Raw genomic sequence first — 15,066 nt, 5'->3', positions numbered from 1 at the left:
ACTGAGGCAGGAGAATCCCTTGAACCCAGGAGGCAGAGGTTGCAGTGAGCTGAGATCACGCCATTGCACTCTAGCCCAGGCAACAAGAGTGAAACTCCGTCTTAAAAAAAAGAAAAAAAAAAAACAAGGAAAAAAAAAATCTCTTGATCATAAAGATTAACAAGACAATGAAAGCTGCAGGAATTTTATCTTACTAACCTTTCAATTATTTGTTTTTAAGTTGTTAATTAATTGGAGATTGAGTAAAAGCTCTCACAGCTATTCATCACCAAATATCACACACAAATGATCATTTCTTATAAAGAACTTATCACTATTAAGTGAAATAAGTTCCCAATCAGACCACTAAATTTTAAAAATTAGCATCACTCTACTAGAAAAAATAGATCTGGGTTTGGCAGGCAAGCTATGGCCCATGGGCCAATCTGTTTTTATCGTAAAGTTTTATTGCAACACAGTCATGTTCATTCATTTTTGTATTCTCTTTAGCTGATTTTACATTGCAACAGCAGAACTGAATAGTTGTGACAGACTGAATGACCCACAAAGCCTACAGTAGTTACAATCTGACCCTGTAGACAAAAAGTCTGCTGACCTTCACTTACATCAGGAAGTTCTTTAAGGCTATTAATATTATTAATTCTGAACAGGAAGAAAACTATTTCTATATCTGAGTTGTTTTCCCCCCGCCCCCTTATCCTACTTGACTGAAGCAGCATAAGATTGTCTGCTGGGATGAAACAAAAAATGCAGAATAATAAATGCTATCTTTTCTTGTCAGATATCTCAAATACCATTTTACAAGTTGAAAATGGGCTCTAATAACTCTTAAGCTGATACTGGTCAATGAAACAAATAAGAAAAATGTTCCTGAAGAGATAAAAATCTGTCAACCTCCACATAATAAGAGAAATAAAGAAAATACAATCATTAAGAGAATCATTACTTACGCTGTATGTGAATGAGCTGCTTTGGCATCTTAAATTCCCCAGGATATATAGACTCATAGTAAGCAATATTACTTTCTGCCTCTGGGACTGGTATAACCATATTATCCCTCTTCTCGCCATACACCTGCTGTGCTGAAATAGCCCGCTGAAGATGATGTTCCTAAAAAGAAGAAAAAACAGGTAAGTTCGTGTATTTTTAAAAAGTAGCAAACAGATCACATAGACCTACAAATTTTTTTTTGGCTCATTTGTTTTTAAAATAGAGAGATTCTAGTAGTAAGTCTTAAAAGCATGTTGTTAACACGATACAACTAGTGATAAAATCAGTTTAGGTAGAAACGAAAAAAAAATGTGTCAGAAACATTGAATATTTCCTCAATATAGCAAAATGAATTGTCAAAACTGAGAGTTATATCAAGAGATTCAAAATAGTTGACAAAAACAAAGCTTGCATGTGGAGGAGTTAAAACATTTGAACTTGTTATATAAAGAAAGTGGGCTATGGTTAAAAATATTTTATTGATCCAAATCTCTTATTCATATAATACGTCATGAATGTAGAAGGTATTTGAATACAAATCAACTAAATATGATTTCTTCAAAGAAGGGCAGAGGTTATCTCCATTTTGAGTTGAAACTGACAGACTCAAATCCTGGTCTTTTGTCTGAAATGATAACCTTTCATACACTCTTTCTGAGCTGCTGCAGAGTATGTGTAGGGGCAGAAAGCACATTCTCTGGACTCGGGCTGTCCGGATTAGAATCCAACTCCAATACTGAAACAGTTTGTGACTCCCGGCAAGAAATTAGTCTTCTAAATCTATTTCCTCCAGTAAGAGAAAAAAAGAATCTACTGTATAGAGTTGGAGATTTAAGTAAGATAAATGTGAATAAAATATTTAGTATAATGCCTGGCACATAACAGGTGCTCAAAATAAGTTTTGGTTTAGCCACCACACAGAAAGCTTTTCCTAGTTTGTGATACTACCAACTGCCATATAAAGGTATTAGTCTCATCCAGGACTATCAAGACTGAATTTTGGTATATACCTTATTAAATTCAAACACACACACACACAAGTTCATGGATAAAAAACATTCTAATAGTATGAAAAGTTCCAGTCTTCATAGGTAGCCCATTAAGAATGCGTATATTCTTCCCAGTATTTTAATGTATATACAAATGTGTGCATATTTAAATATGTAAAGGAATATATATATTCCTATATAAATATATATAAGATATACACAATATAGAACTTTATCCATAGCTTTGGTTTACTTGCTATAACCTGGAGATCTTTCCATACCAATACTTCTACTACATTCCTTACAATAGCTGCATTATATTCTATAATATGGACTTACCAAATGGACTTACCAATTTATTTAACCAGATACAAATTGGTAGGAAAAAAACTCTGGCAACAAACTAAATGCCTACCATCTCCTAAGTGCTACAAAGAACCACTCATGTATTATTATGTACAAGATATCTTTGTGGACTTGTGAAAGCATCTGTAGGACAAGTATGAATGGAAATGCTCAAAGGGTATATCTAAGGTTGTAACAACACATATTCTTCATTCCTTAAGTAACTATTTCTCAATATTCCTTTTGAGTTTAAAACTTTGTCCATCTCGTTACTTTAGGTTAATTTCTTTACAAATGATAGTGAAGTTTCTTTTCTTTCAAATGTTGCTCCTCTTTGCTCATTTTCAAAAGTGGTGGGTTTTTCTTATTCATATTCAATTTGATTTTTGATTCTAAACCCTCATGATGTCTAATGACTCCTGGGAGCTGGTAGAAACTAGGTCTGTAGGTGTGTATGTAGGGTGGGGAGAACAGTGTCACTAACAGCTAATTCTATCTTCTTCTACTTTGGTAGTCTACTGGCATATTTACTGGCCCACTGACACAGGGCATTTTTGCCAACCCCAGTATAAGTCAGTTACACGCATACTCTTGAACTCTCAGATATCCTCAAATGTCAAGAGAAATATTCTTAGCACACACACCAAACTCAAGGAGAGTGTAGGGAAGCAAGACACGTGATTCATAGTTTGCTTTTTGTTCCCAGCTCACAACCCTTAATCTCTTAACCCTTAATTTCTATGTGTAGGTGAACATATAAGTTAGATGTTTTACCTTTTGGACTTTTGCAAATCTGTCTTATTCCTGGTGATGACTTTAGAACATAGCATTCAAGCATTCGTTTATTTTAACTAGTTCTGATATCTGGCACCTGGACCAATTGAGAGGTAGTTGTAGTTGAGAACGGAATATGCCAATGTCGGCTGGATGAGGTGGCTCATGCCTGTAATCCCAGCACTTCTGGGAGGCTTAAACTCACCTGAGCCCAGGAGTTTGAGACGAGCCTGGCCAACATGGTGAAACCCCATCTCTACTAAAAATACAAAAATACAAAAATAGCCAGGTGTGATGGCGTGGGCCTGTAATCTCAGCTACCCGAGAGGCCAAAGCAGGAGAACTGCTTGCATCTGGGAGGCGGAGGTTTCAGTGAACCGAGACTGCATCACTGCACTCCAGCCTGGGTATCTGAGCAACACTCCCATCTCAAAAAAAAAAAAAAAAAAAAGAATACGCCAATGTCTGAGATTATTAGTTGGTCAGAAAATGAATACTTCACATATTACCACATCCTCCCATCTCAAGATTATGAAACAAATTCACCCTCATCAGGTTTTTACTCCTTTTAATAGTTTATTTTTACATCTGTAATTTTTCTATAAGAAGAAACAAAGATCTACCTTTTTTCCCCAAATAGTGAGCCATCTGTCCTAATGTCATGCATAAAATAATCTATTCTCCTTAATCTTAAAAACGTTCCATTAGGAATCTTCACAGTGTTGGTGAGAAAGTAAATTAGTACAGCCACTATGGAAAACAGAATGGAAGTCCCTCAAGAATCTAAAAAATAGAACTACCATACGATTCAGCAATCTCACTGCTAGGTATATACCCAAAAGAATGAAAATCAGTATATCAAAGAGGTAGCTGCACTCTCATGTTTACTGCAGTACTTTTCACAATAGCCAAGATTTGGAATCTTGGCTAAATGTCTATCAACAGATAAATGGATAAATGAAATGTGGAACTACACACAATGGAATATTATTCAGCCATAAAACAGAATGAAAACACCTATCATTTGCAACAACATGGATGGAACTGGAGGACGTTATGTTAAGTGAAATAAGTCAGGCACAGAAAGAAAAATTCTGCACGTTCTCGCTCATTGTGTGGGAGCTAAAAATTAACACAACTGAACTCAATTGTTCATTAAAACAATAGAAGGATACTGGGGGGGCAGAAAAAGTGGGGATGGTTAATGGGTAGAAAAATATAGTGAGAATGAATAAAATTTGAATAGTATTTGATAGCACAGCAGCATGACGACAACCGACAATAATTTATTACATATTTTAAAATAACTAAGAGTAGAATTGGAAAGTTCCTAAAACAAAGAAATGATAAATGCTGAAGTGTTGTACATCCCAATAACCCTGATGTGATTATTACACATTGTATGCCCCTATCAAAACATCACATGTACTCCCTAAATATCTATACCTATTATGTACCCATAATAAAAAATTTAAAAAATTCTCTATATTATAAAACACATTTCACTTGCAACAGGGAGTATTTTCAAGCTTTTTTTTTTTTTTTTCTTTTCCCATTCTACTCAACTCTCTCCTATGCCAGTATTTAATGTGTTTTAAACAATGTAGCCTTGGGCTGGGCACGGTGGCTCACGCCTGTAATCCCAGCACTTTGGGAGGCTGAGGTAGGTGGATCACTTGAGCCCAGGAGTTCAAGACCAGTCTGGACAACACAGCGATATCCTGTCTCTGAAAAAAAAAAAAAAAAGCCAACAACAACAACAACAACAAAATAAAATAAATAAATAGAACAAGGTAGCCTCATACTGCATTTTATTATCCAGCATGGTAATTTCCCACTCATACTTTTTCTTATCAGGTTTCTCATTTATATGTTTCAAGTAAACCATAATAAATTTAATTCTTTAGGTATAAAACATGACCCCTAAGGAGTTCTGATTTTTACAAGCAATACAGTACAGTGGTTAAGAACATGGGCTTTGGCCGGGTGTGGTGGCTGACACCTGTAATCCCAGCACTTTGGGAAGCCAAGGAGGTCATATGGGTTGAGGTCAGGAGTTCAAGATCAACCTGGCCAACACGGTGAAACCCCGTCTCTACTAAAAATACAAAAATTAGCCAGGTATCGTGGTGCACACCTGTAGTTTCAGCTACTCAGGAGGCTGAGGCAAGAGAATCGCTTGAACCCAGGAGGCAGAGGTTGTAGTGAGCTGAGATCGCGTCACTGCACTCTAGCCTGGGTGACGGAGTGAGATACTGTCTCAAAAAAAGAAAAAAAGAAAAATTAAAATAAAGAACATGGATTTTGTAATCAAGAGTTTCCTGGTATTTGAATGTCGGCTCCACAGCTTACTAACTCTATGACTTTGGGACTTGGGATAAATTATTTCTTCTTTTCCAGCAAGAGTTTTATTATTTGTAAATGTTTTTACATACCTACATGTGGGATTGTGGTTAACATGCCCAAGATGTACTAGTACCCAATGCATGGTAGTTAGTCTATATCTTTCATTATTAGAGAAACTGAAGTTTTTCATACACTTAGTAACCATTTATATCCTCTTATATGAACAGTGATCTGTAGAAAAAACTTCCTTTATGTTATATCCATTTTTCATAATTGTGAAACCAAAATTTTGTGTATCAGTATTATAGTGATTACTCACTGCTTTAAAAAATCTTATTGGTAGTTTTCTTGTATAAAATATTTCACATAGGCCGGGCGTGGTGGTTCATGTCTGTAATCCCAGCACTTTGGGAGGCCGAGTCGGGTGGATCACCTGAGGTCAGGAGTTCAAGACCAGCCTGGCCAACATGGTAAAACCCTGTCTCTATTAAAAATACAAAAATTAGCCAGGTGTGGTTAATTTTTGTAGTCACCAGTAGTCCCAGCTACTCGGGAGACTGAAGCAGGAGAATAATTTGAACCCGGGAGACAGAGGTTGCAGGAAGCAGAGACCACGCCACTGCACTCCAACCTGGGCAAAAGAGCAAAACTCTGTCTCAAAAAATAAATAAATAAATAAAATTTCACATAATTACCTCCTATCTTTAATAGTGAAGAAAACGATCTCCATTTTATAAATGGCATTTAGGGGGTGAAGTGTCATGATGTGTGCAACATACTTTCAAATGGTTCAGAAAACGGGATTTAAAGAATAAGAAAAAAACAGCCAGGCACGGTGGCTCATGCCTGTAATCCCAGCACTTTGGGAGGTCAAAGCGGGCGGATCACAAGGTCAGGAGATCGAGACCATCCTGGCTAACACAGTGAAACCCTGTCTCTACTAAAAATACAAAAAAATTTAGCTGGGCGTGGTGGCGGGCGCCTGTAGTCCCAGCTACCAGGGAGGCTGAGGCAGGAGAATGGCGTGAACCCAGGAGGTGGAGTTTGCAGTGAGCCAAGATTGTGCCGCTGCACTCTAGCCTGGGCGACAGAGCGAGACTCCGTCTCAAAAAATAAAAAAATAAAAAAAAAGAACAAGAAAAAATACTACAAATATTGTAGAATCTGGGTTGAAAGTATATAGATGGTTACCCTACTACTATTTCAACTTTTCTATAAATTTGAAAATTTTTATAATAAAAGGTTGGATAAAGAAGAGGGCACTGCGGGTCAGGGATGTATATAATGTAAAGCAAATATGGTTAGGTTCTTCTAAGACTTAAAAAACAAAAACCTTCCTTCCTCAACAGCTGAAATAATCATTACCTTCTATTATTCATATTTACTCCCTCCCCAAGTACGGCAGTTCTCCCTTATCCACAGGGGTTAAATTTCAGGACAATCTCAGTGGATGGCTGAAACCACTATTGAACCCTATGTATGCTATATTTTTCCTAGACGTACACACCTATGACAAAGCTTAATTTATGAATTAGGCACAATAAGTAACAATAATAGAACAAATATAACAATATACTGTGATAGGTTATGCTGAACGCAGTCTCTCAAAATAAACTGCATTCACCCTTCTTGTGATGTGAGATGATAAAATGCCTCCATGATGTGATGAAGTGAGGTAAGGTAGGGACTGTGATGTAGTGTTAGGCTACTACTGAAAACTAATTTAAAAAGTTTTTAAAAACTCATTTTAACTTAAAAATCATTTCTGGAATTTTCCATTTAATATTTTCAGACTGCAGTTGACTGTAGGTGACTGAACCTGCAGAAAGCAAAACATGGATGAGTGGGGACTGCTGTGTACACCAGGAACCTAAGACAAGGAGACCAAACAGAGAAGGCCAGCAAGGCTGAAGCACAGTGAGTGAGGTGGTGAGCGACAGTCTTATGTACAAGGAATCAAGCAGATCATGCAGAGTCTTAGGGGTCACGTCAACGATCTGTCCTTTTTCTAAGAGCAATAGTGGCTGCAGGGTTTTACAAGAGCACCTTGGCTGCTATGTAGTAAATAGACCATACTTTATAAAACAGAATGTATGTAGCCCTTAAATAGTTCTGAATGACATTTAATGACATGCACAAACCATCAATTAAAGAGATATCTGAAAATTCTATGTTCAAGATATTTAAACAGTTTTTAAGGAAAAAGACAACTGAGTCTATCTATATAGAAAGCAATCTAAAATATATATATATATCTCAATCATCCCTATATTCCTTTATCCCCTACCTTGATTTTTTCGTAGCATGTACCATCCTCTGATAAGGCCATATAGTTGGTTTGTTTACTACCATTAACCACCTCTCCCTCCACCTCCACCCGCAATCTAAGCAACATAAGGAAGGGATTTGTCTATTTTGTCCACTGCTGTTATCACCACCCTCAAACAGTGTTTAGAACAAAGCAGAGTGCTTAAATGATTACATGTGCACACACACAAACACACATACAGTTTTAAAAAATATTTTTAAAACCCAAAGCTATATACACCTATTTCCATAAAATAACATTAAATAAGTGAAAATGGGATTCTTTTGTTTGTTTGTTTCAGTAGGAAGAAGATGCAAAACGGTAAAGACAAGAAAAAAAATAAATTAGGAAATGAGTTCTGTATTTCATTCAACAGATATTTATTTAATGCCTTGACTAAATATCTGAGATTATCCAAGTACAAATTACAATGATATTCCAAGCTGTTTCACTGAAGTACTAATTTCAAATTATTAATAGGTAGTCTAATGAGAAGTTTGATAATTTAAGTGTAGAGAAGGCTGGGTTTGAAACTTAGTTGTTTTTTTTTTAAGGACTTCTGAGAGCATTCAGCATGGTAATGTAAACTGTAGTTCTTAATAGGAGGATACAGCCATTCCAAACCAATGACAAGGGAATCATTTTTTTCAGAAATTATCCACTAATAGTTGATAGAAAACTTTTGAAATACAGTTTGGGAAATGCTGGTATAAAACAAAAACCAGAGATACAGGGCAGAACATCCAGACTTAATTCTGTTCATTAATTAACTTAGTCTAAATTTACTGAGTGCTAACCATTATGTGCCTGGCACTGGGACACAATGGCAAATAAGAGAGACATGCTTTACATGACACTGCAGAGGTTACACTCTAACAGGAAGGACAGATACTAATGAAATCTAAAAATTGTACAGTGTAATAAAGTACTATGAAGGAAAAGTACAATATGTTTAGAGAAATATAAACAGGAAACATTTCTGAGACTATCGCTTTACCAGTGGAGAAAGTGACATTTAAGCTAATATTTGCAGGAATAGGAGTTAAGTGAAAGATTGTTTTAAGAAGAGGGAATAGGCTGGGCGCAGTGGCTCATGCCTGTAATCCCAGCATTTTGGGAGGCCGAGGCAGGAGAGTCACCTGAGGTTAGGAGTTTGAGACCAGCCTGGCCAATGTGGTGACACCCCGCCTCTACTAAAAACACAAAAATTAGCTGGGCGTGGTGGCGGGTGCCTGTAATCTCAGCTACTATGAAGGCTGGGGCAGGAGAATTGCTTGAACCAGGGAGACCAAGGCTGCAGTGAGCCAAAATCGTGCCACTGCACTCTAGCCTAGGCGACACAGCAAGACTGTTTCAAAAAAAAAAAAAAAAAAAAAAAAAAAAGAGGGAATAGAGGGAATAGCTATGTTTGAAGACCACTTACTATTTATAACATATTTGATGGGTAAAATTTCTTTAATTATAAAATATTTATAATTAGGTTCAGCTGTGATTTCACTGTTAATTGATGTAACACCAAGATCAATTCCAATTTTTCATTGTACAGAGGCATAAACTCCCAAATCAGCCTGATTTTAAAGTGAACAAAGGAAATAAAGTTAAATAATTTAAAGAAATATTTAATATGCAATCTTACAAAAATGGAATTGGAATCAGATGAACCATAGCTTATAATTAAGCATTGCTTAAAAGCCTCTTGGGCTGAAAGTAATTATAGATAAGTTTTCTATACATAGCAATATGAACAATAAGAAGAGGATGAGAAAACAATGAACAACAATCTTTAGAAAATTCAGAGGCACACTTTCATGTCATGAGCTTTGCTATCACGGCACCCAGCTCTGAAAGTATTCACTTTTGTTACTTCAGCCTGCCTACTACAATAGAAGAGCACGGGCTTTAGAGACCCAAGTGTGAATTTTAGCTTCAACATCTGACTCCAAGTCCAGCAAGTCACCCTGCTATGTATTTTTATTACTTACAAAATATATTTTCCTTACCCATCTCCCTCTCTTCTCTCCAGCAAGAAATGCTCCCTCTTCCTTACTTTTGCTTACACCATGAAAAACATTGCCTTTTCAGGTGGCTTTCTACAATCTCTGATAAACACATGGGTAGCTAACACAAAAGGGTAAGCCTGCTCTAAAACAGGGCATATCACTAATATTAAGTAGCCAGAAATATTTTTTATTAAATAAGAGTGACATTAGCTACCTGTAGATAAAGCCTATCTGGAGGCATAGGTTTTGCTATAATGTGTCATAAGCATCTGCTCTGTTCCTTTGTTCACATGGGTGGGTATCTTTGCTGCTATCGCCATTCCTCATGCTCTCACCTCACCATAGGAAATTCCCACTTGATCTTCAAATTCTGGCTCAAAATGATCTTTTCTCTACCTCTCCTAGGAAGAATTTCTCTCTCATTTGTGAGTCTGCAATACTACATTTTATACTTAGGGCACTGTGCTATCACTATTTCTGTTTACATACTGATCTCCAAAATGTGAACTCTTTAAGAGTAGAGACATGTCTAATTTGCCTTTGCATCTTTTCCTTCAAAAGATGTATTCTCATGTACTATTTGGGGGCTGTAAATCTTTTAATGTTGAGGAGTAAATAATATTGTCTTTGTAATGTACTCATTGCCTAGTATAATATTTTAGTTTATTGTAGGCACTCGGTATTTTATAAAGTATTATTGCCGAAAGATGAAAAGGATCAACCTAAATAAAACACATGAAAAAAGACATTTCTACTTGTTCTATAATGAATTATAATAAACATTACCAAACTAAAAAGAGCTATTCAAGGTTATGTTATGCAGATTCCTAAACAAAGATTAAATTATATTCATTTATTCATTACATTTTTATTTAAGCAAATAATGATCACACCACTTAGCCATAACAATTAAGGCCACATTTAGAGCTTTTTGGTTACTGAATTCAAAACAGCTTATTAAAAGCAATAATATCATACAAAATTCCATATGTGTAAATAAGTGATGATTAATTCTGTAAGAAGCTACTTCAGAAGTTTAAATCCCTGAATATTTATGCATGTAGAAGGAGACTCCATTGCTAGTTGAACAAAAGGCCTGAGCTGAATTATTTTCTCTCCTACTTTCAAATGACATTTCTAAGAACCCAAACAACTCTATGGAGGAACACTGCTCCAGCAAATACCACCTAGTTTTTCTAAATCCAAACACCCAACTGTTCCCTGACTCGTTACAATCGCCTCTAACTGGTTCCCTGCCTGCACCTTAATCTATTTTTCACGGAATAGTGAGAGCAATCCTGTTAATATACAAGTCAGGTCACGTCATTCTTCTATTCAAAATCTTACACTTATTTCCCATCTCACCCAGAAAAAATCACAAAGTCCTTAAAATTGCTTCCAAGGTCCAACATGATTTGTACTCCCCTTTCCTTGTTACCTCTCTGGTGTTTACTATTCCCCTTCTCACTCACCCTGCTCTAGTCATACTGGATTCCTTGCTGTTTGTCAGTCTTATAAGAATCAGCTTGCTCCCTCACCTTCTTTACGTTTTTGTTTAAAAGTCATCTTCCCAGATTGATCAGATCATTCCTTACCAGTTATTCCACTATATGCCCAGCAGAATGGCTAAAAATGGAAAAGCTAACAACATCACATGATGATGAGGATAAAGAATAACTAGAACTCTCATACATGGTTAGTGAGGAAAGGCTGATAGATACTGTAAAACCAAACACACACAATCCATAGCCCGGCAAGTCCACTCCTAAGAATTTACTCAAGAGAAAGGAAAACACAAGTCCACAGAAAGACCTGAGTAAGAATATTCAAAGAGCTTTATTCATAATGGGCCCAAACTGGAAGCCACCCAAATGTCCACCAAAATAGGACAGATGAACAAACTGTGGTAAAGCCATACAGCAGACTACTACTCAGCAATAAAAAGGAATAAACTATTTATACATGCAACAACATGGGTAAATCTCAACAACACTATAGGGAGTAAAAATAGCTTCACGCAAAGTACATCAACTGAAGTTCTCAACCGGCAAAAATAATCTATGACAGGAAAAAAAAATCATAACAGTAGTTCCCTCTGGGAAGTGGAGGCAGGGACCGAGAAGGGGAATGAAAGAGTTTTCTGGGATGATGGTAATATTCTCTATCTTGATGGGGGGCTGGCTTACGTAAATACATGAATTTGACAAAATTTAGCCAATATCCACTATCTGTGAATCTCACTGCATGTCAATTTTATCTCAAATGAAAGAAACAGTAAACAAACAGTGAACTCTCATGAATGATACGCACGCTGAAGTATTTTGGAAAACATGCACTCCTGTGTAATTTACTTTAAATGCCTTTAAAAAATAAGATGGAGAGATGGATACATGGGTGATAAAACAAATATAATAAAATGGAAGCATCTAGCTAGTGGTATACTATGGGAAAATTCTCACTGTAAATTGTGAAAACTTTTACTGAATGTTTGAAAATCTTCATCGTAAAATCTTGCTCAATCCCAGAACACTGTGTTCCCCAACTCTGCTTTATTCTTCCCTAGCACTTGTCACTTCCTTATAGACTACTTGACAGTTTCTTCTCACCAGAATATAAGATCCTTGAAGGTAGCAGTAAGATTTTTTGCTTTGCTTTATCCCAGCTCTAGAATCAAGCCTAAAGCATCTAAGTATCCAGTAAATACTTATTTAATAAATAAATGAGCCAATGAATTACGCCAGTTATTTAAGGTCCACAAACTGTTACCATTTGGAATAGATTTCAGAAAGAAACAAAGATAACATTTCATAAAGGCAAAGAAAAAATTAAGCCTGTAATCCCAGCACTTTGGGAGGCCAAGGCGGGTGGATCACTTGAGGTCAGGAGTTCGAGATCAGCCTGACCAACATAGGGAAACCCTGTCTCTACTAAAAATACAAAAAATACAAAAAATTAGCTGGGTGTGGTGGCCCATGGCTGTAATCCCAACTACTCAGGAGGCTGAGGAAGGAGAATTGCTTGAGCCTGGGAGGTGGAGGTTGCAGTGAGCCAAGACTGTGCCACTGCACTCCAGCCTGGGTGACAGAGCGAGACTCCGTTTCAAAAAAAAAAAGGAAAACAAGAAAAAATTAAAATGAATACATTTTACTTTTGTATCTAAAATACTTAGGGTAACAGTTTAAGTACAGATAGTATCTGGCAAGGAAAAGAGCAATTTAATATCTATTATTTTCCACAATAAATAAATGATACAAGCTTATTACTCTCTACCTATCCTCTCGCTTAAAGCTCAGTACTCAAATTAATTTATAAAATACAAAAAGGAAGATCTTTACAGATAAAATAGTCCAGTTCTGTTATTTCACTTCAGTGTGAATCATTTGCCAATTTACTACTTTCCTTATAAAATTAACAGGATGTAAAGTCAAGTGACTGAGTGGCATGATCACAGGTGGCCCAGACATGAAGTTTCATTCTGGGTCTGTCCTCTCATGTCCTTATTTGTACCCCTAGCATCCCTTTAGGCTTAGGTTGTTTGTGCTGTACATATTAAGGGCCTACATGCCCACTGTGATGTGTGACAGTGTAGGGGGGAAGGGAATAAAATTAGAGTCTCCTTCTACGCTTAGAAAAGCCACAATCTGATCGAATCATTTCCCCAAAATCAAAATTTAAAAGGCCTCCCAAACTGTTATTTTTTGTTGTAATCTTTATGCTGATGATTTCTATGCCTCCAAAATAGCCCTGAGAGCAGTAAAATACAGATACAAATGTGTTTTTTTTCTAAAATGCCCAACGCAGCAATAAACTAATTTAAATGTCTAAAAGTGCTTATATAATCAGTAACACAAACTAAATCTGTCCCACATCGACACCCCCACTCCATGACTCTCCAAATCTGTTCCTCCTCCTGACCTATGTCAGTAAGTTGCACTGTCATCTATGCAGTCACCCAAGTCAGAAGCCTCAATGTTTCCAGCCCCCTCTTGCTTCTTATTTCCCCATTTCCAAGTCAGGCACAGATTTCTCATTGGTTTTATGACTAGAAATTACTCAATACTTCTCCATCCCAAGGCCACAGTTCATGCAGCAAGAAGCCTTCTAATCTCTAGTATCACATTACTTTCCACTGGTCTTTCTAAGAGTTTGACCAAGTCACTCTCACACTTCATCTTTGGTTCTTTATTGCCTCCCTGGTGAAATTCAAACTTGCCTTGGCAAACAGGCCCTCAGGACCTAGCTCTAGATAATTCCTCCAGTTCAACACCTGACCACTTTCTCCCCTGAATTTCCTACTCCACCTAGAATGAGCATCTAATAGAACTTTCTAGTAACACCTATATGTACTGTTCCCTGACTCTAACTCCATCTATAACCCTTCTCCCTTCTTTACAATTCTACTAGGATGTCTACCCCGCTTTTGGAAAGTCTCCTACAATGATTATGTAATACTATGGTAACATAAAAAACAGGAAGAGGTGACTTAAAAATGTCTATCTTCATAAAGATTCAACTGCAATCTTTATAAAATTGAAAACTGAGCTGAAAACTGAGCAAGTCAGAATCTGGAAAAAAAATTCCTGATAGGGATTCCATGACCCCTGAACAACCTGCCTCACACATACTGGAAGTGGCAGAAGATAACAAAATAACAAGAAGGATGTAGATTCCCCACAGATTGCTTATTTGTTATAAGGGAAATATAGTAACTATACTGTGGAGAAATTGGACCATGCTTTCACCAGATTGTAAAAATTACCATTACCAGTGAGGTGCAGATGCATCTGTGTGCCTCCAGAGGTGATGTCAAGGGTACCCAATATCCCTTATGTGATATTCCAGCTGGAAATGCAAAACTTCAGTATGAGAAAACATCAGACAAACCTAAAATGGGGTCACTCTATTAAAAAAGTCAAAACTATATTCTTCAAAAATGTCTACATCAAAAAACATGAAAACATCCATGAAAAGATGTATAATTTTTTCTTTGAGACAGAGTCTTGCTCTGTCACCTGGGCTGGAAGTGCAGCGGTGCGATCTCGGCTCACCGCAACCTCCACCTCCTGGGTTCAAGCGACTCTCCTGCCTCAGCCTCCTGAGTAGCTGGGATTTACAGGCACATGCCAATACGCCCGGCTAATTTTTTTGTATTTTTAGTAGAGACAGAGTTTCACCATTTTGGCCAGGCTGGTCTCCAACTCCTGACCTCAGGTGATCTGCCCACCTTGGTCGCCCAAAGTGCTGGGATTACAGGCGTGAGCCACCATGCCCAGCCAACATCCATGAAACTATTTAGGGGTAAAGGTCCATGATG

The 15,066-nt window shown here is 37.0% G+C and overlaps 1 protein-coding gene across 4 annotated transcripts in view; it reads right to left on the bottom strand.

Annotated features, from left to right (window-relative positions):
* The window catches only part of EPC1 (enhancer of polycomb homolog 1), a 120,259-nt gene that overhangs the window by 37,334 nt on the left and 67,859 nt on the right, over nucleotides 1–15,066 (bottom strand). For all 4 annotated transcript variants that reach the window (XM_010357028.2, XM_010357029.2, XM_030940594.1 and 1 more), the window contains exon 2: nucleotides 951–1,110. In XM_010357028.2, the coding sequence (XP_010355330.2) occupies nucleotides 951–1,110 (160 nt within the window). The remainder of the gene's footprint in view (nucleotides 1–950; nucleotides 1,111–15,066) is intronic.

The sequence above is a fragment of the Rhinopithecus roxellana genome, chromosome 11 (genome assembly GCF_007565055.1).
Source record: "Rhinopithecus roxellana isolate Shanxi Qingling chromosome 11, ASM756505v1, whole genome shotgun sequence".
Lineage (NCBI taxonomy): Eukaryota > Metazoa > Chordata > Mammalia > Primates > Cercopithecidae > Rhinopithecus > Rhinopithecus roxellana.
Note: the sequence above shows the minus strand (reverse complement) of the source record. Positions and strands in the feature narration are given on the sequence as shown.